Source organism: Abramis brama, assembly GCF_963993115.1.
Source record: "Abramis brama genome assembly, chromosome: 11".
Classification (NCBI taxonomy): domain Eukaryota; kingdom Metazoa; phylum Chordata; class Actinopteri; order Cypriniformes; family Leuciscidae; genus Abramis; species Abramis brama.
The window spans coordinates 25,770,519-25,793,798 of NC_139973.1; the positions used below are offsets into that span (position 1 = coordinate 25,770,519).

A 23,280-nucleotide genomic window follows, 5' to 3' on the forward strand; every position below is an offset into this window, starting at 1 on the left:
CTGCAAAATAATATAGAATTCATAGTCAATTGGAAAAGTTTTTGAAGCAGACCTGACCTGTTGGAAAGAGACGGTATTTATCCCTTCCGGGATGGTGCTGCTCTTCTCTCTAGTAATATGGCACATAGTCTTAGAGCTCAAACATGAATTGGGGCTCAGGTCAGGAAGCAGACAGACTGGCTAAACCGACCATCTGCTAGCTGTCTCACGTCACCGTGGTCAGATAAATCCCATTACATAGAGCTTCTTTCACCTAGATATCATCATGTAGAGACTGTGTCTGTTCCCCGAATTAGGAAATACAAAAAACTTCCAAACCCATCTAAGGGTAAAAATTTAATTGATGTTCAACAAATAAAAAACAGAAATAATATAAATGAGCAAATGATAAAGCTTGGGTTGCTGAATATTCAATCCCTTAATTCAAAAGCACTTATTGTTAATGATATGATTACAGACTATGAACTAGATGTCCTGTGTTTGACAGAAACCTGGCTAAAACCAAACTACATGACTTACATGACTTTAAATGAGTCCATCCCCCAAGATTACGGTTATAAACATGAACCTCGTCTGAAAGGCAAAGGGGGAGGTGTTGCTGTAATTTATAGTAATATTTTCAGAATTACTAAGAAGTATAGTTTCAAATATAATTCTTTTGAAGTGTTGGTGCTTAATGTAACACTATCTAGTGTAAATGATAAATCACGTTTGAGATTTGTGCTGGCTGCTGTATAAAGGCCACCAGGGCACCATACAGACTTTATCAAAGAATTTGCTGACTTTCTATCAGAGTTAGTACTGGCTGCAGATAAAGTCCTATAAGTCCTATTTTAATATACATGTAGATAATGAAAAAATTCATTGGGATTGGCATTTAAAGACATTCTTAACTCTATTGGAGTTAGACAACACGTGTCAGGACCTACTCATTGTCGTAATCATTCTCTAGATCTAATATTATCACATGGAATCAATGTTGATGCCATTGAAATTCTGCAGCAGAGCGATGACATCTCAGATCATTATCTAGTCTCGTGTAAACTTCATTTAGCCAAGGCTGCAAAGCCGACTCCAAATATGTTAGACCTATCACTTCTGCCACTAAAGTTTGCTTTATTAATAATCTTCCTGACCAGTTTCATCATCTCAGCATCCCAGATAGCTTAGAAGAACTCAATATTGTGACAGAAAATTTTAACTCTCTCTTTTCCAGCACTTTAGACACAGTTGTTCCTTTGTGCTTAAGAAGATTAAAGAAAATAGTCCAACGCCGTGGTACAACGAGCACACTCAGGCCCAAACTCAATTACAGGCCGATCTCGAATCTACCTTTTCTGTCAAAGATACTAGAAAAGGCAGTATCTTCACAACTATGTTCCGTTTTAGAAAGAAATGATATCTGTGAGGATTTTCAATCAGGATTTAGACCGGACCATAGTACTGAGACAGCTCTTATTAGAGGCACAAATTATTTGCTCTTATCATCCGATCGTGGTTGTAACTCTATTTGTGTTACTTGATATTAGTGCTGCATTTGACACTATCGACCACAACATTCTTTTAAATAGACTCGAAAATTATGTTGCCATTAGTGGAATTGCATTAGCATGGTTTAAATCATACTTATCTGACCATTATCAGTTTGTAGCAGTAAATGAAGAGATGTCTTTATCGATCAAAAGTTCAGTATGGTGTGCCACAAGGCTCAGTACTAGGACCGTTGCTGTTCACTCTGTACATGCTAACCTTGGGAGATTTCATTAGGAAGCACGGCATCAGTTTTCACTGTTATGCTGATGATACGCCCGCTCTATATTTCTTCACACCCTGACGAAACTTACCAATTCACAGAATTAACGGAATGCATATCTGATATAAAAAACTGGATGACTAGCAATTTCCTACTACTTAATTCTGAAAAAACAGAGATTCTAATTCTAAAACAAAAAACATCCTCACGTAATAACCTAGAATACTGTCTAACACTTGATGGCTGCTTTTGTCAAGCTAACTTTAGCTGGAAAATAACTTTATTAAAGAATCGCTATAAAGCCAAAACAATCTCTGTTACCTTAAATTATACGCTTATCTTTGTAAAGCTGCTTTGAAACAATTTACATTGTTAAAAGCGCTATATAAATGAGGATGACTTGACCTGACTTGACTCAAGTCCTCGTCGTCGGTTAGGAACCTGGTTGTGCTCTTTGATACCAATCTTTCATTTGAAAGTCACATGTCTAGTATCTGTAAAACCGCATTTTTTCATCTTAAAAATATATCTAAATTACGTCATATGCTCTCATTGACAAATGCGGAACAATTAGTTCATGCGTTTATGACCTCAAGGCTAGATTATTGTAATGCTCTACTGGGTTGTTGCCCTGCACGCTTAATAAACAAACTACAGCTGGTCCAAAACGCAGCAGCTAGAGTTCTTACCAGAACCAGGAAGTATGACCATATTAGCCCGGTTCTGTCAACACTGATTTGGCTCCCTATTAAACAACGTATACATTTTAAAATATTGCTGATTACTTACAAAGCACTAAATGGTTTAGCTCCCCAGTACTTGAGCGATCTCTTAACGCATTATAGTCCGAATATCGTAGAATAATACATAGTATATTGTAATAATAATAATAATAATAATATAATAATACTAATAATACTAATAATAATAATAGTAGTAGAATATCAAAATCGACTGCTGGCGGTAGATCCTTTTCCTATTTAGCACCAAAGTTTTGGAACAATCTTCCTAACATTGTCCGGGAAGCAGACACACTCTGTCAGTTCAAATCTAGACTAAAAACACATCTCTTTGGCCTAGCATACACATAACACATTATAGACTTCATATAGGGATTGTCAAATTTTTTTCCCCGGGGGCCACTCCCCCCCGCGCTGGGCCCCCCCAAACCCAAAAAATGCAGTTTTTCCTAAATAACTACCTGAACCGTGGCACCGAGGATGAAGAAATTTTTTTGGTATGTTGCTCTTAAGGGCCCACATCAACCTAGCCCATAATCACTCATTTGTGATTTGCGCCCCTCCCATAAAAAATGAAAATGCAATATTATTCTGCTTTAATCGCCCCTATCTTCAGTTGAGATGTTCAGAACTGCACCATATTTCATGTGTATGATTAACTTGACATCCTCTGGGGGTATGCTAAGTTTCGTAGAATTTCATCCATGGGGGGGTATAAAATAAATTCATATATGTGCACATTTAGTGACTGTACACTCATCGGCCTGTAGATGGTGGTGTTGAGCGAAGGGTTGCTGGTTTAGGATGATACTGTCACTAAGGTTGCCAACTGTCCCGAATTAGGCGGGACGTCCCGCATTTTGGGCCTAATTTATTTGTCCCTTGCGTGACCTCCCGTGTCCCGTTTTTTGACAAGCTGATAAACCACTTACTGATACGGGATTCATAAATTTTGGGGCATCTCGCCCGGGGGGCGGGGTTACGTCCTGCGTCACATCTCTCATGCGGGTTCTCGTCGACCAGGGTCAGCGCGCACCATAGCGCACACAGGCAGGCACAGAACTAGCTAGCGAACCTAGGTCTTCAATCTAATAAATTATGTTTTTTACAACACGTTTTTTGATGGAAAAGTGATGTTTAATTTCCATAGTCTTTGTTTAGTGAACGAAAGCGAAATCAGGAATTGCGGTCTTTCAGTTTGTTTATCGTTACCTAGCTACCAAGGGTTTAAGTTGTACAAGATGTGCTGTAGCCTTAATTACAATGGCCAAGTCGCGTTTCATATTAACAGATGAATAGGCTTCGCTCAGTTTATTAAATACATCCAACCTGAAATGTCTCTTACAAACTATGAAGGGATTTTTCTCTTGTTGTTTGATTGGCAGTAATGGCGCAATCGTCCGCATGTTTATTATTGTATTAGACTGCGGCCCCTTTAAGACCGAGTGCAGATCTAATAGGCGACTGATGCACCATATTCTCCCAACTATTTCCATAACTACGTCCATTTAAGACATAAACTGTTTTTAGTTAATCTCCAAGCCGGTAATTTTGACACACTTTTGTGTACAATTGATCGTTTAGACGCGCACATGAAACCGAAAGTATAATTTGCTTGTCTCGGTCTGTTTCGGAGCGCGCGCCGTCTTGCGAACAGCATCTCTTGCGCTGATTTTTGTGTTTTTAATAGCTCTTTTAATTATTTAACGCGTCCCGCAATTTAGCTACAGTAGTTAGACTGCATTTTACAACATTCACCGATCGTGCTGATTCTGTCGTTAAGTTTGTTTTAGGGAGAAATGACAGCGTAATGCTGCGAAGGGAAGAAGTTGCGCTTAGTTAGATAGTTTTTAATGGTTTTACCTCAATATATTATTTTTTAATAATCTTTGGAAGCCGAAATTTAAAATAAAATCAGACTAATATAACAGACCTTAAGTGTAACCAGGCTACGTTTGAATGTTTAATTCTTTCCTCCGTCGTCACTCATTAAGCAGGGCTGTCGTTTTGTGCGAGCTGTGGCGCCGCGTGAGAGAAAAGTGTGAGTTTCGTCAAAGGAGAACATACGCTTAGTTCGTGGAGAGGCAGCGGATGCGAGGACGTTAGATGCACCGGTGCGACCTAGGAAAAATTTTAGTCGCACCCTTACAAAAATTGGTCGCACTCTAGAGCCCTGAACAGTTCATTGATCATCTGTCCCTCACATTAAGCTATGGAATGGCTTCAGATGACTTTGAATATATTGCTGGAAAACGTAATTAGTGCTTGTCTATTTATTTTGGTCCATGACTCCCCCTTGTGCCGTAGGCCTATAAAAGAGCGCAATAATCGCGGTTGTCTGAAACAATCGCGGTTAGATCAAATAATCGCGATCAGACGGTTATTTAATTATCGCGACAGGCCTACTTGCATTACTTATTTGAAAAAGTATCTCAGATATTTTGTTGTAAATTTAAAAGTAATGTGTTACTTCACTCGTTACTTGAAAAAAAGTCTTTTCATTCTACTTCTTTTAGTTTGTCAAGAGAATGAAAGCGCTATTTTTGAAGAGTGTGCATGTGTGTGTGTAAGTGATCTAGATCCCTGAGTATGAACTAAGAGGGAACACACAATTGAATAAAGCAAAACAACGGAGAACAAAATAGTAGTAGTCATCAGATTCCATGCTCATTATTTAAAGCAATAATCTGACATTCATTTGATTTTAACCCAATTTATTTATACAAGTTGTTACTCCACCACCTGCATGACATCATTAATGATAGGTGTCATGGTTTCGGGAAAGTCGTGACTAGCTAGCCTACATAATTGTACAGGAAACCCACCCCAGTATGGACTTATGGACCAACTCTGGCCCACCCCTACATAAGTGCCTGGTATAAAGGCACTTTCACACTAAACATGACACAAAAAAGGTAAATGAATCATTGACAAAAGGCCCATTCACACCAAAAGTGAAACAAATAAACATCAGGCTGAAGGAAACATTACCTGGAGCCTGTGAAACAGGGGCCTTTGATGGATGACTCTTCAGCGAAGTTCTCAAAGCAGCTCGCTTTTTCTTTAGATCTTCCAACTCTTTCCCCAGCCTTCTCATACAAACACAAATTATTAGTTATTCTTGGTCTCTAAAGGCTTTATCATTTTTTTGTTTTTTTTACATAAACATACACCAAGGGTTAATAACACACATTTTACAATGTCTTTGGAGTATGAAAAGTAGTTTTTATTCTTACAGGTTGACTCTGTTGATGGCCTCAGGATCCGGTGGAGGAATCATGAAGCAAACTCCAGGAAATGTTTTGCTTGTCCCATCATTGGACTGAACCTCCCAGTTCTCATTGTCTGTGTTGGACTTCAGATTAAACAGCTCTCCTCTGTCCAATGAAACCTGAGAAGAATCCCATGATTAACAAATGAATAGAAGAATGAATTAATAGCACATTAGTGACCATAGCTTTTCATACTACATGTTATAAAGAAATTTTTAACACCTTCTTGTGTTTTTCAGAGATTCTAACCTTGGGAGTTTTCCAGTCACATAGAGACTCAACCGTGGTAGTTTTGCTAGGAGGAGTATGGCGAAGTTTTAGTGGTGTGATGGCAGTGCTTCGCTTTCTCAGGTCAGCCAAAAGCTGCTCGTTGCGCTGTAGTGGCCTTTCCTCAGCCTGCAGACACACAGAAAACAAGATATTGTCACATTCAGAGCTGTATTGTTTTGTTTTTTATATATATATATACAGTGGAACTGCAAATAAACTTGCATGAGCACTGTATGATAAATCCTTTTACTTATATTTAATTTATAATTATTTAAAATATACAATAGTCAACATTTGAAGTGGATCAAATTAACTTTGATGAACTTTTTCAACAACTTTGATGAACTTTTTTGATCCACTTCAAATGTTGACTACTGTAGTTTAAAATGTGATTTGACCTCAAGCTGCATCTGAATTTCAGTGTTGGTTTTGCCATTGAGTGATTTGGCATCAACAGTGGAGCCGAGTTTAGACAAAGACTCAGACAAGGTATCTGCATCCAGTTGGTACTGTTGAGAAAAACACAAATTTGTTTAGGCTTTACTCATGCACAAACTGTTTATAACAAAAATGTGCTTAATGCAAATGAATGATCCATCCATCTGCCCTACCTACCCTTTTGTACTCCTCTAAATTGTCCAGATGTGTTTCCTGACAGATGCAAAGATTCAGAAACTTCTGCCATTCATTCCTCACAGTGTCTCTTTGGGCCTGGGCACACAAACAGCACATCAGAGCTCAGCTTTGCTTATGTTGATGTTGTGTCATACTGAATGCAATATTTAATTATTGAACACATCATTTAATTAACTAAGTTAATTAAATAAGTAAAACAAATTAAATAAGTCAACTCTTATTTACAATACCACACATTGTCAACAGTGTAAAACACAAATTTCAAACTCAGCTCCTGGAGGGCCACTGTCCTGCAGAGTTTAGCTCCAACACACCTGCCTGGATGTTTCTAGCAGAGATGGTCTTGTTATATTGGGAGATACGAGGGTCCGTGGCTCTACCATTGGAGAAAGCGTAACGGCTAACTTGGATCACGTGTGCCTTGACAACCAATTACATTACAGCCTTGACGTCATTGAATTTCGTTCAGAGTTGTGCAACAGTAAATCACTGTTTGCGGATACCATAGAAATGAATGAATGTCGTAAACTGAATCTACCTGTCGCGTGATTGTCTGTGAATTCTCTTAGAAAACAGATTTTTTTTCGGTGTAAACTCTAAAAATAGATAAATCCAAAATTAATGTTTAAGAGCAAACATGTTAAAGATTAGCCGATGGGCTGTCAATTCATTAAATGATAAGCTGTTTTCCCACAAAAGCAGTTTATAGTGAATAGTTTATAGCGTAGTGAAGCCTCTCTTCCATTGACATCCCATTCAAAACAAATGGCCCCTGGTTTCCTTCCCTGCGTACCACAGCATTAGCAGGCGTTCCACTTTTTTTTGCTAACCTTGCAGGCTTGCCTTCAAGTGGTTTGTTTCTAGCACTCCTAAAGACCTTGATTAACTGGATCAGGTGTGTTGAATAGCGAAACTCTGCAGGACAGTGGCCCTCTAGGAGCTGAGTTTGACACCCCTGAAACAACAAATCTAAGAATGTCAAATATTGCTGCAGTTGCCGATGCCAAAAATATCACATTATATAGCTGAGCATTTTGTTTGTGTTTTCTGACCTGAATAGTGCTGGCAGCAGGATGTTTCAGCTCAATCAGTCGGTCTCCGTCATCCTGCAATTTGTTGACCTCACTTTCATGCGACAGCAGACTGTTATTCTTGAAGATCTACAACAGACAATAGCTCACAGGTCTAATATAATGTTTTATTTAAGATGTGCTGCCACTTCTGCAATTAACCAACAGGAGAGCAAAACCACAAGTTACTTCTTGCCTGTATGATCAGTCTTGTTTATTCTCATTGCTGTCCTAATTTTAGACGTTAATAAAAAAAAATAAAAAAAAATATGGTCTGTGGTTCTCAGACTTTTTTGAATCCCTGTCATAAGCCCAAACTGTTTGTGGATTGCCCATTGCATTTGTGCAGTGGTATTTGAACAAAATATAAAAGATAAGCATTTTTTTTTTTTTTTTTTTAAATGTTACCAAAAAAAGAAAGAAAATTGGAATGGAGGATTGTTGTGATATGTATAATCATGTAGACTATTAATGAGAATATTTGTATTTGGGATAAAATCAGATTCCGGTATGTTACATGGATTACTTAGACCGACGTCGTCATACTCAGATTCTAGTCAGAATATGAGTCTGATACTGCTCCATTGGGCTGTGATTAGGGGTCGTGTTTCAACCGAACCAGAAAAGAAAATAGGTGTGTTCGACATCGGCTGCGGCTGTATTTTTTACAGTCTATGGATGTAACCGATCAGCGAGAGTAGCCGCGTGCAGGCGGGATGGAGTTGCAAACGGAGACGTGAAGTCGGACACTTTCTGGTTCCCGTAGTGACCGCTCACGTGGTGTTTGCATACTTTACCACAGCTGAAGTTAAATAAATGCAATATTTGCCAAATAATACACAGATGTTTCAGAGACATTTTCATTCAATACTTTTGTACTGCTTCATACAGCGTCTGTTTGAACAAGAATAAAGTTCAACATAAGCTAGCCTACTATCAATGAAGTGGAGTCTACGTTTTTAATCATTTTTAATTTGATAAACATGACACAATATAACATCGCAACTACATGAAAAGAGTGTTAACTGTTATAAAAAACTGATTTGTGAGGTTTACCCTTACAAAAAATAACTGCAGTACAATGAAGTACAACTGCAGTAAAACTGCAGTTCAAAGCAGTATAATTGCAGTACAATTGCAGTACAATGAAGTACACCTGTAGATTTGCAGTATAACGAAGTATAGATACAATATAACTGCAGTACATTGAAGTTCAACAGCAGTAAAACTGCAGTACAAAAAGTACAACTTCATTATAGTGAAGTATAACTGCAGTACAACTGTAGATCTGCAGTATAATGAAGTATTGAAACCAGATTGAAACAATAACACTGATGCACTGATATGCATGTGAAGACTTTAAATGCAAAAACCTCATCTTACTTTTTTTTTTTTTAAATGAGCTTTTTTTAATCAGGCTCCTATGTTTAGGTTTAGTAATTTCACTTTGATGGCAATGAGGTCATTTTAGTTGAAAGTGAAATTATTGAACCTAAATAAAGGAGCTTTATAAAAAAAAAAGATAAAAAAAAAAAGCTTATTTAAATAAATAAAAAACCTTCAGATGGACTTTTTGGTTTTTGCCTCTGAAGTCTTCATAGGTCTACCGTTTGTATCTGTACTGCAGTTATGCTGTATTGTGTGACGAACTTTTTCACCCGCATAAATTGCCCGCACGTGACCAGATATTCTTCCTTCGCGCGAACGCGCAGCGGTCGTTGTCCTGACAACGAGTCTCGAGATCAGGTGATGCTCGTTACGGGTTACGGGTCAGTCAGCGTATTTTCCCGTAGTGTCTGCTCTGCTCCATAAAATACGGTTTGGTTGACTATTCACTGACGACATCATTCATATACGTTCATAATTGTGAACTCTCACTATTAAAACACAAAGACATGACAGAAATACAACCCGTGGTCATTCACAACAAGTGGGACGGAAGAGAAGCGTTTTCTGGAAGAAAAGAAGTTCAATAAGCGAGGTTGGCCTTGTCAAGTCATTCAGTTTAGCGGTGAGTATAACGTAATGCCCTCAAATCTGTTTATTTTAATTTGAGAGATATGTAAAAAGACTTTAAGTAACGTTATATGTTATTCAAACCGGTGTGAGCAAGAGGAAACGCGCTTACTGTAGTTTTACACTGTTTACTTTTTAGAGCTGCGTCACAACAGATTGTGCTCTGTTTGCAGCATTATTTTAATTTTTTTTTCACTGTACACAAAATTCAGTTTATTAATGATAATTGTACTTGTATTTGTTTTATGTTAAATTGGTAACACTTTACAATAAGAACTAACCATGAGTAATACATTTGTTACTGTATTTGTAAATCTTTGTCAAGGTTAATAAAAATACAGCTGTTAATTGTTAGTTCATGTTAGTTCACAGTGCATTAACTAATGTTTACAAGGTTTTAATAAAACATTAGTAAATGTTGAAATTAACATTAACAAAGATTAATAAATGCTGTATACGTGCAGTTTATTATTAGTTCATGTTAACTAATGTAGTTAAAGGAGCTGTATGTAAGACATCTATTTCAATTAATCATAAAATGGCCCTGATGTGTCACTAGACATTAAGAAATCATGTTCATTTCAAATACTTATATCACTGACAACAGTAGTATGGCTAGGATATTGTAATTTAAAAAGTGGACTTGCAGCCCTCAACTGATGTTGATGTTGTCATCTTGTGTTTTGGCCTGATGCTCCACCCTCCACCTATCTACCAATCACAAACTCAGTAGTGTTTCGGGATCCGGGTTGCCAGCTTTGCTCTAACCTACCCTAACTCTAGTCGGGTAAAAATGTCTAAAGTTACTAAATCAAAAAGACCTCGTTATAATTCAGAAATTCTTTGTGACAAAGTCCGAAATAAAACCAGAATTTGTATTGGAGATGCTTTTGAAAGATGGAGACGGCTGAAAACGGAGAAGAATTTGAACACAGACGCCAACGTTGCTAACGTAATTTTCTCCTGGACAGGTAAGATTCATCTATGCTTGGCTAACTTGTACTTGATGTCAATGGACATTTCATATATTCATGACAGTCGAACAAAGTTATGCATGTTCGTGCAAAGTAACGTAACGTTAGCTCACATGGACGTATGCTAACATTAGCAATGCATTATAGGAGCCCATTTATCTGTACTTATGCTGAGACGCTGAGGAAAACAACATTAGCACGCCCATTATGGCAATTTGAAACGTAATTGAGACATAAGCCTAACTTTACCTCAGAAAAAATTATTCGTCATTCGTTCTTCACGTAGCTGCTATATCGTGGACTAAGTTACACATGCTGCAAGTTGACCTGTATTACCATTGCTAATGAATATTTTCTGATGGGACTGAAAACAACCCTGTGATAGCCATTGGTGATATTGAATTTGTCCCGCGTTATAATTGCTGTGGCAAATGTTTTGGTTATTTGTTAGCCTACTTATGATAAAAACTTTAGTACTTGTAAATAGTTTTTTTTTTTTTTTTTTTTTTCGTATTGAAAAATAAGGAAGTTTTATTTTGTTGTTTATATGTTTATTGTTTTGTTTTACTATTATCCTTTTTTTTCCTCAGATTTTTTTAAAAATTGTAATTGTATTTATATGTTCAAAATAAAGAAATCAAAAACATAAATAAAACATAAACACAATTAACAGAAAAAAACTTACTGTGTACGTCTCGTCGTCACTTGCCATTGGAAGCTCATTGAAGCAGCCTACGTTTCTGCTGAATCCTGCAGCTTATCTGGCAACCTCGAGTCAGGGGGTAGGGGGAGGGGATACACCGCTCTACAGTATTTTTAAAGTGATTGCAGTACCAGTTTTGGCCACAATCCTACATACGGTTCCTTTAACTAACGAACCTTATTGTAAAGTGTTACCGTTAAATTTCTTTGGAATATCGGACACTACTTGATATACATAAAAATACAAGCAATTATGTTCAATAGTTAATTGACATTAATGTGCAGAAAAGGATTATTATTTTTTTTTTAGAAATACTTTTTATTGTGTGATTGCTATTTTCAGGAAAATTCTCTGGTAACAACTAAAAACAGAAGATAAAAAATGTAATCCAACAGAAGATAATGGCTGGGGTGAAACAGATGCACTCACAGTATTTAAAAAAATGATTGTGTCTTTCTGCTTTTCTTCAGAAATGCATGTTATTGTGCAAGTTGTGTAGACTGTCAATGGAGTGATAGAAAGATCTCAGATTTCATCAAAAAGATTAAACGAACGTCTTGGATTGGAACGACATGAGGGTGAGTAATTAATGACATAATTATCGTTTTTGGATGAACTAACTACTTTAACTACTTTTACTTGGAGTGTTCAAAGCCATTATTAATGCTGACCAATTATGTTAAATAGTTTGACATTAATGTGCAGAAAAGGATTTTTTTTTAGAAATACTTTTTATTGTGTGATTGCTATTTTCAGGAAAATGCTCTGGTAACAACTAAAAACAGAAGACCAAAAATGTAATCCAACAGAAAATAATGGCTGCGGTTAAACAAAGATGCACTCAAATAACGGTAAGCTACATTCTTTATTATACCTTTTATAAACTATTATCTTTATAGTTTAGAATGCATAATGACTGATATTGTACATCAGGAACCAAGGGAATGCTGGAGGAATCAAGTGTACAAAGTCCTCCGTTTCCTCAGCCATTAAAGAATTCAGACGTGAAGAGATTGAGGATTTAAAAAATTAAATCAAAGAGCTAAAAGAAGATGTACAATATTAGCGCAGATTCAGGATAAAAACCGAGAGAGAGCTGAAGGAGTGGAAAGGTAATGAAATCTAGTTCTACCACAGCAATTATTCTCAGTACTAAACATCATTTCTCAACAGTTTGCCCGTGGACTCTCTTCTTTTGTATTATAGCATAGTCTGTTTGAATACTCGATTCTGATTGACTGGAAGGTGTGCATTCAAATAATGAATGCACAGGTAGTTACAGTCAGATTAATCATCATTCTGAATTAATGTGCTGCTTTACTGTAACACACACACATACAGTCCCTCTCACACAGAAACATATTTCTAAGCAACAAGGTCTTAACGTTGCTGTTTTTGGAGTAATTAAACTGACAGCTTCACTAGAGTGATGGTGCACAGACACAGGTAATTCACATATGCACAATCTTTCTCACTCTCCCTCGTTTATTCATTCAAATAAATGTAGTTGAGCTCTGCAGTGATCTACTGATGATTTTTAACCTTTAAAACAGCATTTTCCCTAAGATGGGCAAAGATTTTACACTAAACCATGAATGAAAGTTAGAAGTGTGGGTCTTTTATAAAGTGAATTGTACATAAGCTGTTTTTGTATAAAAAAAATATTTATTCACAATAAAAAAAAAAAAAAGATGCACTGGTAACATGTAAAAACAGAAGATAATGGCTGGGGTGAAACAGATTCACTCCCAGCATTTAAAAATGATTGTGTCTTTCTGCTTTTTTCCAGAAATGCATGTTATTGGGCAAATTGTGTAGACTGTCAATTGACAGAAAGATCTCAGATTTCATCAAAAAGGTCTTCAGTTGTGTTCCGAAGATGAACGAAAGTCTTACGGGGTTGGAACGACACGAGGGTGAGTAATTTAACTTCTTTTACCTGGAGTGTTCAAACTTCAAAGCTATTATTAATGCTGAACAGTAAACCATAAAAAAATAACTAATTAATATGAATACTTTCCACAAACACTTGCTGACACCAAGTTAAATTTAAGAGATTAACTTGCAGATTCATTTTAGGCATGCCTGTGGTGAAGAGTGTAACTGAAAGAGTTTCTCTGATTCTTTTTGTTTTTCCAGACTACATCCAAAATATTAGAGATGCACCGATTACAATTTTCTGGGCCGATTCCGATTTCCGATTTTTCATTAAGTTTGACCTGCCGATACCGATTTTAGCCGATTCCGATTTCATTTTTTCTTACCACTTTACAGCACACACAAATATTTATTTTATATCTTTTCTGTAATAGAACATTTTACAATTTGCATAGTTCACACACATCTAAAGTGCAGTGTTATGGAAGAACCATTTCCTTTTCACATTCAATTTTTTTATATATGTATTTAACAAACTAAACGTCTGTATGAAAACAGGGAATGGCAATAAAATAATATATAAATAAAAAATAAAATAATATAGCCTTGCAGTATAAAGATATGTCTCAAAGCACACACACACAGGCCTATTGCAATCACTTGTACAAACTGAATAAAACAAGTTTAAATGGGTACATTTTCTATAAATATTAGTCTTCGTTTTCTTTTCTGACATAGCCTACTCTAGTTCTTGTTAAAACACGCAAAGTCTGTGCATTTTGGGCACTTTTTTGGTGAAACCCTATTTAGGCTATTTTGTCCATCAAAAGTGTGCTTTCCCTTTAATTGAGCGTGAGCAGTGCAGCAAATGGACTCGGCGCCGAAACGCGCTTCACTGCTCGTGACGCTCCTGCTTGACGCTCACGCGCTGCTCCTGCTCCCGTTGTGAATGCACTCATTGATTAACATGCACGCCGAAAAAAAAATACGCGCTTGCGGTCTGAACGGACGTAATTCACGAGGTTTTCTACATGTGTGTACCGTGTGCACGTGTGATGCGGATGTTGCGCGATGTTAATCATGCGGCGCCCGAGTGCATTTGACCGGCATAAAATCGGCATTTGTCAGACTGACCGGCCGGTCGCCGGTCACGGCCGATCACGTGAAAATCGGCCAATTCCGGTCACCAGCCGATCAATCGGTGCATCTCTACAAAATATTGTTTCCACATCTGAGATGAAGGCAGTTAAAAGAACCAAGTGGAATAATGAGGATAAGCTCTTCAAAAAAACGCAACCTCTCTGAATAATGTGGGGGAAGATATATGCATGATTTATAAATAAACACTTTAAATACATTGTCTAACTCCCAGCCTGTTATTTGAAGTTATATTTAAAAAAAGTAAAATCACATGTTGCATTGCAGTTGTTTTGTACCTTAATTCATTACATTGCAGATGTGTAAAAATAAACTTATTCTGGTTGTATTTCAATGGTATTGTACAGCAGTTTATTAGTATTGCATTTTGGTAGTATTGTAGGCTAATTGCACTTTAGTTGTATAATGTATTGCAGTACTACCACAGTTATATTGCAGTATTATTGCAGTACCACCACAGTTATATTGCAGTATTATTGCGGTAATACCACAGTTATATTGCAGTAGTATTGCAGTAATACCACAGTTATATTGCAGTATTATTGCAGTACTACCACAGTTATAGGGGGGGGGGGACGTGTCCCCCTCAATAAATGCTGCATGTGTCCAACCCAAAAATTAGCCTATACCGCAGGGAGGGCTGCACGATTTGGGGAAAATGTCATATTGCGATAATTGAGGTCAATATTGCGATTGCAATATGCGATATAATAAACAAATGGTTTCATGTGTCAACTTGCTTCAAGGAAAATAAATGCACACACAGATTAGTGATAATCTGCCTAAAGAAAAAAGTTATTTAGTCAAGAGCAGTGAGTGTTTTTCTCTGTTCCCTTTGTTCAGATATAATTAGTGGCTACTGTGTACTGTCCCTTTAAGACCAGCCGCTGCTGTCAGAGACGCGGATCTCACACGAGCCTCATTCTCTCACGACTCTTCACGTTCATTATAAGACTGCTCATATGTTATGAAGATACTCGACAAAAAGACATTTTGGCATAATTGTGTGTGTTATTGTTCGTTCAAGCTCGAAAGATAACTGTATTCTGGCATGCTGTTTTGTGCGCACGCACGATATTAACGCGAGTCTTTCTGTGTGTCACAGTCAGGACATTCACAGGCAGCGCGTTCATTTTGGCATACATGTGTGTTGTTCGTTCTACCGCGAAAGAGAACTTGATACTGGCGCGCGTCTATCTGTGGGTCGTGTATGTGTGTGTGTGTGTCAGGAGGACATTCACAGGCAGCGCGTTCTTTTTTGTCTTATCGCGCATGAATGGTTTAAAAGCATTTGCATGAATAAGAGCGGGATCATAACACTAGCCAAAGGATGCCAAAAATTAACAGATGCTGCGTTAATTGCATTAACAGCGCTAATTTGTTTATTTAATATAAAATCGCAGCATTTTGCGTCATATAATCGCGCACTAGCAGGGACAAAAACTGTACATTTGGAACTTTTATTTTGAAAGCGCGACAAAGAAGATATCCGGTTTTGCCAGCAAGTCAAACCCAGAGTGATAGGTCAAACCCAGGGGGGCAGTGTTTCGGAAAACATTGAAGCTTCCCCGGGCGCCGCCATTGATTAGCGGACCCCCACCTGCTGTTAGCGATCCATTGACTCCCATTCATTTTGGCGTCACTTTGACAGCGAATAACTTTACATCTGAGGTGTTTAAAGACTCCATTTGTCCATTATTTATTTCTAAAGAAACACGAAAATGTATAAAAGGCTCCATTACCTTGTATCTTACGTTATGGCCCCGTAGATGCAGTTTTTGTAAAAATAGGCTAACGATTGCATCATAACCACGCGACTCTCTGTCGCACAGTAGAGAAATTACCGTATGGGCAGCAGGAGAAGCTCGCGGGCAATCGGGGGGACGTGGAGGCAAAATGACAAAGTAATTAATCAGAATACTTAGCAAAAGTTGCTCCTGCTCCTAGCTCATGGACACCTCCTACTCACACTCTCCGTCTCTGCAAGTTTCGGAAGGGAATGATTCAGATTTCTCTTGGCACAGCTACTAGAAGACAGACAGGTTGCTCACGTCACATCTACGTCGTCAAGCTCAGTTTGAGTCTGCGCAGTACGGTCAGCCATCAGGAAGTGAGAGCTTCTAATTGACTTCACTTTTCTCCGTTGAAACCTATGGGGTCGCTGTGTCCAGTTTATATACTGTCTATGGTGCATCCCAGGGCAGCCGCTCTTGAGAAGTTGCGCTGGCTGAGTTCTCCGGCTACTCTCGAATCGCTCTCGCGGTACTTTGATGGCATACATCACAGTCACGTGGCGTCGGCGCTGTATCAAGTCTGACAAAATTTCTAACCGGCATGCACTGCTTCAAGTCAGCCGCCGATCGGTCTGTGCAGAGTTGCATGAAGTCGAACAAGCCTAATGCCTCTGCACTCAATTGGATAGACCTACAACCAATCAGAGCAACGGAGTAAGTGACGTATGTTGTTCATTCATCTTTCCGATCGACAAATGCCTTGATCGCGGTTCTCTGTTACTCTTTTAAAATTAATGCGCTGCTGTTAATGCGAGGTCTATCCAATTGAGTGCTGAAGCATTTTCTTTCCTGGTTCGGTTGAAACACGCCCCATGATCACAGCCCAATGGAGTAGTATCAGACTCATAATCTGACCTTTCTTATACTGTCTATGATTCTGACTAGAATCTGAGTATGAAAACGTTTTGCACTCTTGCACTTGTTTGCACTTTGGCACTTTATTTGTGGCCTCTGGAAAATAAATCTTGTGAGCTTTTGGCCGATATTGGTGTACGGATTTTTTTTTTCTTCTTATCTTTGATTTACTTTTGGATTTACTCACCGCAAGAAGATATCACTTATCAGTTTGGGACTAATGTTTGGCGCTACCCCTGTCCATCCCCTTGTTTTACAAAATATAATACACACTTATTTTTGATTCACTGACCATATGTAAATATTTATGGGGAAAAGCACTAAAACATTTGCAATTAATGTTGGCTTATTTTCTCTTGCAACATTAATTAGATTATCAATGTGACTATGTACAAAGGCCTGTTTTTATAGGGCCGAATTAGCCTGACAAGGCTACACATCATTGGCAGGGCTCAATCCGAGGGGCGGGATAAACGGTTGTCTTTCAAATTCCCTCTGCACTGGATAGGATAGCGCTACAACCAACCAGAGCGTTTTCCCACCAGCAGAGCTAGTTGATAGATTAAACTTTTGCCGTATCCGGTCGGCAAAACTCCGAACACAACTTCCTTTTTTAAGAATGACTTCAGTGCCATTCTTTGTTCTTTTCTCAAAGAAAAGCTTAACTCCAAGTCTTCCAGAGTCGCGGCCAAAGCCGAATTTCTTATAGGGCTGAATAATAATCTACATTTAAAAAGGGTTTGTTACTTATATGTTTTGTTACCCTAACCTTAATGTGTCTATAATCTTTATCATAACTACTGGTCTGAGACTGCTGTTTGGCGCTGTTGTCTTTTGGCCAGTGTTGTCTTAAAGTTATTCATTGTTGAATGCGGCAGCACATGCACTGTTTGCGAAATGAGATATGTCCAGCTGCTGACCCAGTGCCAAATGTGACAGCAGTTTCAAGACAGAAGTGCCAGGCCAGCAGTCTCAGACTAGAAGTCTACTTCACCACTAACCACTAACCTCAGTTAGGCTCCCCCCTAACTTCTGGTCTGAGACTGTTGTCCTTAACCCTCGGGTTGTGTTCAAAACCCTATAACACTTTTGATTTGTTCCCGGTCAAAAATGATTGGCCTATAAAAAATAGCTTATAAATCGCTCATTATACTATATTATCACCCAATATTTGATTCAATCTTTTTGTCAACTTGTTCTCTTTCAATTATGACTGGTTTTATATTTCTATTTGCATCTGATTAATCATAGGCCTCATTTATCTGAGAGTAGGCATCTAATTTTTTGAGTAAAAAAAGCATTATTTATGAATAATTTTCACCATTTTACACATATGTGCACAATTTTCACCAGGAAGTTTGTGTTGAAAAACTTGCATGTGTGCTTGCAAATCGATGTGCTTCCAAACATCGAGCCTTTGGACCTGTGCATACATGTGTGGATACATGCAAACACACGCTACCCAAACACACACATATGTTGAAACACAAACTATTTTGAGTGTTACACACTTTTTGTACCAGTCACATGGGTCAGTTTTTTGAAATTAAGATGTATACATCATATGAAAGCTGAATACACTTTCCATTGATGTATGGTTTGTTAGGATAGGACAATATTTGGCCGAGATACAACTATTTGAAAATCTGGACTCTGAGGGAATCAAAAAAATCTAAACATTGAGAAAATCGCCTTTAAAGTTGTCCATTTATGTTTGCGATTGTGCTGCATTCACTCACAAAAATAAATGTTTTATTTCTTTAAGGTAGGAAATTTACAAAATATCTTCATGGAACATGATCTTTATTTAATATCCTAATGATTTTTGGCATAAAAGAAAAATCGATAATTTTGACCCATACATTGTATTTTTTACTATTGCCACAAATATACACGTGCGACTTATGACTGGTTTTGTGATCCAGGGTCACATATAACTTCTGGGACATAATTTTAACAAGTACATTTGGCACAAAAAAAGACTGCTCATCACCAAAATAACACCATACCCACGATGAAGCATGATGGTGCAAGCATTGATTGACCCTTATTAAAAGATTCTGACTGCTGTATTAAAAGCAAAAAGTGTTTCAAACCAAGTATTAGTTAAGGGGTGTGCACACTTGTGCAACCAGGTATTTTTATTTTTATTTTCCACATTAAAGACGAAAAAAAAGGATTAATTATTGATTGTAAATTGTGAATATATATATGTATTTTTTATATATATATATATATATATATATATATATATATATATATATATATTTGTATAGTGTTTTACAGAAATATTTTGTAATTAACCTCTAATATATCATATTTTATACATATAGTCAGTATTTTTAAATGTTATGTAATGTGAATGAGCAGTCTCTTTTGCCCTGTGTGCAACTTGTGTTTTTGAATATTTTTTTCCAGCCACCCTGATGACTGATATATTCCCCAAGCCCTCCTTTTTGAAAAAATGTTGGTCTACAGGAATATCTGTCCTTTAGTTCATTCCATTGTACAAGTCATCCAACCAGTTCAAATCCTAGCTTACCTCATACTGTCTGCGAACGTCAGCATGGTCAGCCATCTGATCACTCCAGTCCTGTTTAAGGATCTTGTTCTGCTCTTCCCTCATGTATGCCACCTCCTTCTCACAGTCCTGCATGTAGTCGTACAGGCTGTTGAGATAGTGACGTCGCCATTTTGAGTTATCCTGAAACATTGAAAATGCTAAATGAGAACTTTAACATTCTCTCTCTGGCACCAACAGTATCTCTTAAAATTTTCAAAAATCTTCCATTTATTCAATATCAGTCATAATGTGAATGTTTTCTTACCAGTACGTTAGCATATTGCTTCTTAATGGCAGCATATTCCTCCTGGAACAACATGAGGGATGTAACGTTTTGTGATTAAAGGGTTAGTTCACTCAAAAATGAAAATTCTGTCATCAATTACTCGCCTAGTTGTTCCAAACCCATAAGACATGCTCATTTTTGAAACACAAATGAGATTTCACTTCAGAATGTGCATTGATGGATGTAAATAAAAGACTGAAATAAATTTATTCATCATATGAAGAGATTGTGGCTTGGATTAAACCATTTGATTCATAGTGAAACTTTTTTTAAATGTCTTTATGAACCTTTTGAAACATCAATGTTTTAGTTTTGTGAACCTTCAATGGAAGACAGAAACAAGGAACAAGGAGTACTTGATGACATTTTTTCTTTTTCAGGAATTTTCCTGTATTTTTTCTACCCAAAGTAGAGGCTGAGGTAACAAGGAATGCATGTCTTGGTAACAAAAAAATTGCCCAGTTGATGAAAGCTGCTCACCTGAGAGCTGGTTGATCCAGGGCATAGCTGGTTGTTGTAAGACTCAATCTCCTTATGAAGGATGTTATGAGCTGCAATCTGCTTCTTCAGGTCAGCCATAGAGGGGCCATACTCCTCTTTGCTTGCATCTTTCTGTAATATTCCGTATTCAGACATACTAATTAATTACCATAATCTGGTTTTTACTGCATTGCTGGCAAATATATTATAAATCGAAATAAGATGTATATTTGCTTTAAGATTTATCTTTGCTTTCACAAATTAGTAATATGGTATGGTGCTTCTATTGGTGGGAGTAGTCCGAGTTGGTGTCTAATGGAACAACATTCATGCTCGTCCATCTCTTTGGCCTCAATGCTGTGTGCTCCACTGCCAGTGGCAGTGGGTGCACATACGGACAATCCTATTGTAAGAGGCAGCTTACACATATGGACCCAATTTCGCAAACATTTTGGTCACATACAAGCCTTGGTGTCTATGCCTCTATCCTCAAACTTTCATTTTAAGCAATCGCTTATAGATACGGCCTTTCTCACCTGGGCTAGAAAAGGCATAAACAGTGGGAGATCTTTTTGTAGATGGCACGTTTGTTTCTTTTGACTATTTGGTTAATGAATTAAGTTTACCAAAAACACATTTTTTTAGGTATCTTCAGGTCCGTGATTTTGTCCGTTTCCAGTTTCGTTCATTCCCCTTAAAACCAAATATCGGCCCTCTTGATCATTGTCTGACGGTCAAGCCCCATCTCTCGAGTGGTGTCTCCCAGCTGTATACTGCTATTCAGGCCATGAAATGCCCATCTTATGGATATAAGAATACCTCTCTTAAGGTACAGTGGGAGGAGGATCTAAACACAGAATTGACGGATGAAATTTGGCAAAGAGCTATACATAAAATATACACATCGTCTATCTGTGTTAGGCACAGGTTGATACAATTCAAAGTATTTAATCGCCTGCACCTCTCTAGAACCAAATTGGCCAAAATATATCCTAATGTGGATCCCAACTGTACGCGCTGTCACCAAGCCCCTGCCTCTCTGGCTCACATGTTCTGGTCATGCCCAAGCATAGGCACATTCTGGTCTGAGATATTTAATACATCCACCTACATTTGTAAAAAGAATATTGATCCAGATCCTATCATTGCAATATTTGGGGTGGTACACAGTAAAGTTGGGGTCTCAAGAGGCAAATCTCAATTAATAGCATTCTCTACACTGTTAGCCCGCCGACTAATTCTTACAAATTGGAAATCTTCCTCACCCCCAAAACACTCACAAAACACGTTGGGTGTGCGAAACTATGTCCTTCCTCCAGCTTGAAAAGTTAAGAACTACAGTCCAAAACTCAGCAGAAAGGTTTCAGAATGTATGGCAACCTTTCTTGGATTATTATGAAAATGCATTTGATGCTAATTCTTTAGATTAAAAAATGTATGTTCTCATCTCCCCTTCTCCCTTTTTTTTTTTTGTGTGTGTGTTCTGTGTGCATTCTCAGTATTTGTACGAACCTTGGATGCCAATCTGCGACGAAAGGGGATATGTGAGATCATGTATACAAAGTATGAGGTTTGTGGATGGGGATGCCTTGTATGACATAAGAGAATGTATGTTGGTTTGTGTTATGTACATTTAAAACAATAAAAACACTTTGAAATAAATAAGATTTATCTTTGCTTTAATGTCTGTAATATCTGGGGGGGTTTTTTCCTCAGCTATGAAGCTCAAACTTCTACCACATATTTATCTGCCACAAATTAACGTCGTTTGAAATCTATACAGCTTACCGTGGAACTTTGAACATGGATATCAGTTTAACTTTTGTATGAATTTAATATGAAGATCCAATTTTTGACAATTCACCACTTCATGTGTTTTCACTAATCAGATCGCTATCCAATTGTGAAAAGACCAGGTGTAAATGCCTTCTGTATCGTATTAGAGACTGACTGACGCCTAATCACTCAAGCCAATTCATGAAGTAGTTTGAAGACATATTCTAGATGTGACTCAGCTAAATTAAATGGGATCTGGATGTCAAAGCCTCCCAAAATGACAAAAATAAAAGTGTGAAAGCATGTTACATCTGCTTCTGGTAACCAAATTCCACAGTCCTACTTCGGAGAGGAGTGTATTGGAGAGGAGTGCAAACTGGCGCAAATGAAATTGAATGTTCAGCATGGCATCCCACATTTCTCTTCATTAATGTCATGAACTGCTCCGAGACTCGAAGGTAGATCCAAATGCAGCTTTTATTAAGAGGCAATCCAGACACATAATCCAATAAACAGGCAGTGGGTCAAAACACAGGTAGGCAGTCCAAACAAACAAACAAAAACAAAACAAGACAGGCAGGGGTCAGAGGCAAGAGAGTAATCCAAGGAACAGGCAAGAAATCCGAAAACCAAGAAACAAGAAAACCAGGAAAAACGCTCATAGTAGCAGTGTGACACTAAACAAAACATCGCAATGATTGAATGAATGAACAAGGAATAAATAGGCTGAAACTAACACGGATGATGAGACACAGGTGAATGCAATTAGTGATGATGAGTCCGGGCAGTGAGTTATGGGAAATGTAGTTAGTGAGAGAGTGACAATAGGGTGTGGAGTGCCCTCTGGTGGTTCTCAAGGGCACTCCAGCTGGTGACCGTTACATAGCCCCCCCTCAAAGGAGCGGCTTCCAGACGCTCTGAAATTTTCCAGGAGGGAGGTGGAGCGGAGGCGGACCAGGGGGCGGGATGGAGGGCCAGGCCCGTGGAGCGGAAGACGACCTGGAGACTGCGGCAAGACGGGAGACCAGGGCGGATCAGGCTGTGCAGGCGACCAGGG

The 23,280-nt window shown here is 38.0% G+C and overlaps 1 protein-coding gene and 1 long non-coding RNA gene across 3 annotated transcripts in view; one reads left to right on the top strand and one right to left on the bottom strand.

Annotated features, from left to right (window-relative positions):
- evpla (envoplakin a) overlaps positions 1-23,280 on the bottom strand; it is a 45,232-nt gene that overhangs the window by 9,779 nt on the left and 12,173 nt on the right. The window contains exons 5-13 of the mRNA XM_084129373.1: positions 20,448-20,579; positions 19,947-19,988; positions 19,661-19,822; positions 7,724-7,831; positions 6,651-6,746; positions 6,434-6,544; positions 6,015-6,161; positions 5,730-5,884; positions 5,485-5,582 (exon numbers count right to left, since the gene is read on the bottom strand). Coding sequence (XP_083985499.1) covers positions 5,485-5,582; positions 5,730-5,884; positions 6,015-6,161; positions 6,434-6,544; positions 6,651-6,746; positions 7,724-7,831; positions 19,661-19,822; positions 19,947-19,988; positions 20,448-20,579 — 1,051 coding nt within the window. The remainder of the gene's footprint in view (positions 1-5,484; positions 5,583-5,729; positions 5,885-6,014; positions 6,162-6,433; positions 6,545-6,650; positions 6,747-7,723; positions 7,832-19,660; positions 19,823-19,946; positions 19,989-20,447; positions 20,580-23,280) is intronic.
- Positions 9,464-13,107, top strand: LOC311092567. Of its 2 annotated transcripts, XR_014608263.1 has the most exons (4): positions 9,464-9,752; positions 11,905-12,012; positions 12,191-12,285; positions 12,368-13,107. It is a non-coding gene; the product is annotated as an uncharacterized lncRNA (long non-coding RNA). The 2 variants fall into 2 exon arrangements; XR_014608264.1 differs by lacking the exon at positions 9,464-9,752 and having other exon boundaries at positions 11,044-12,012.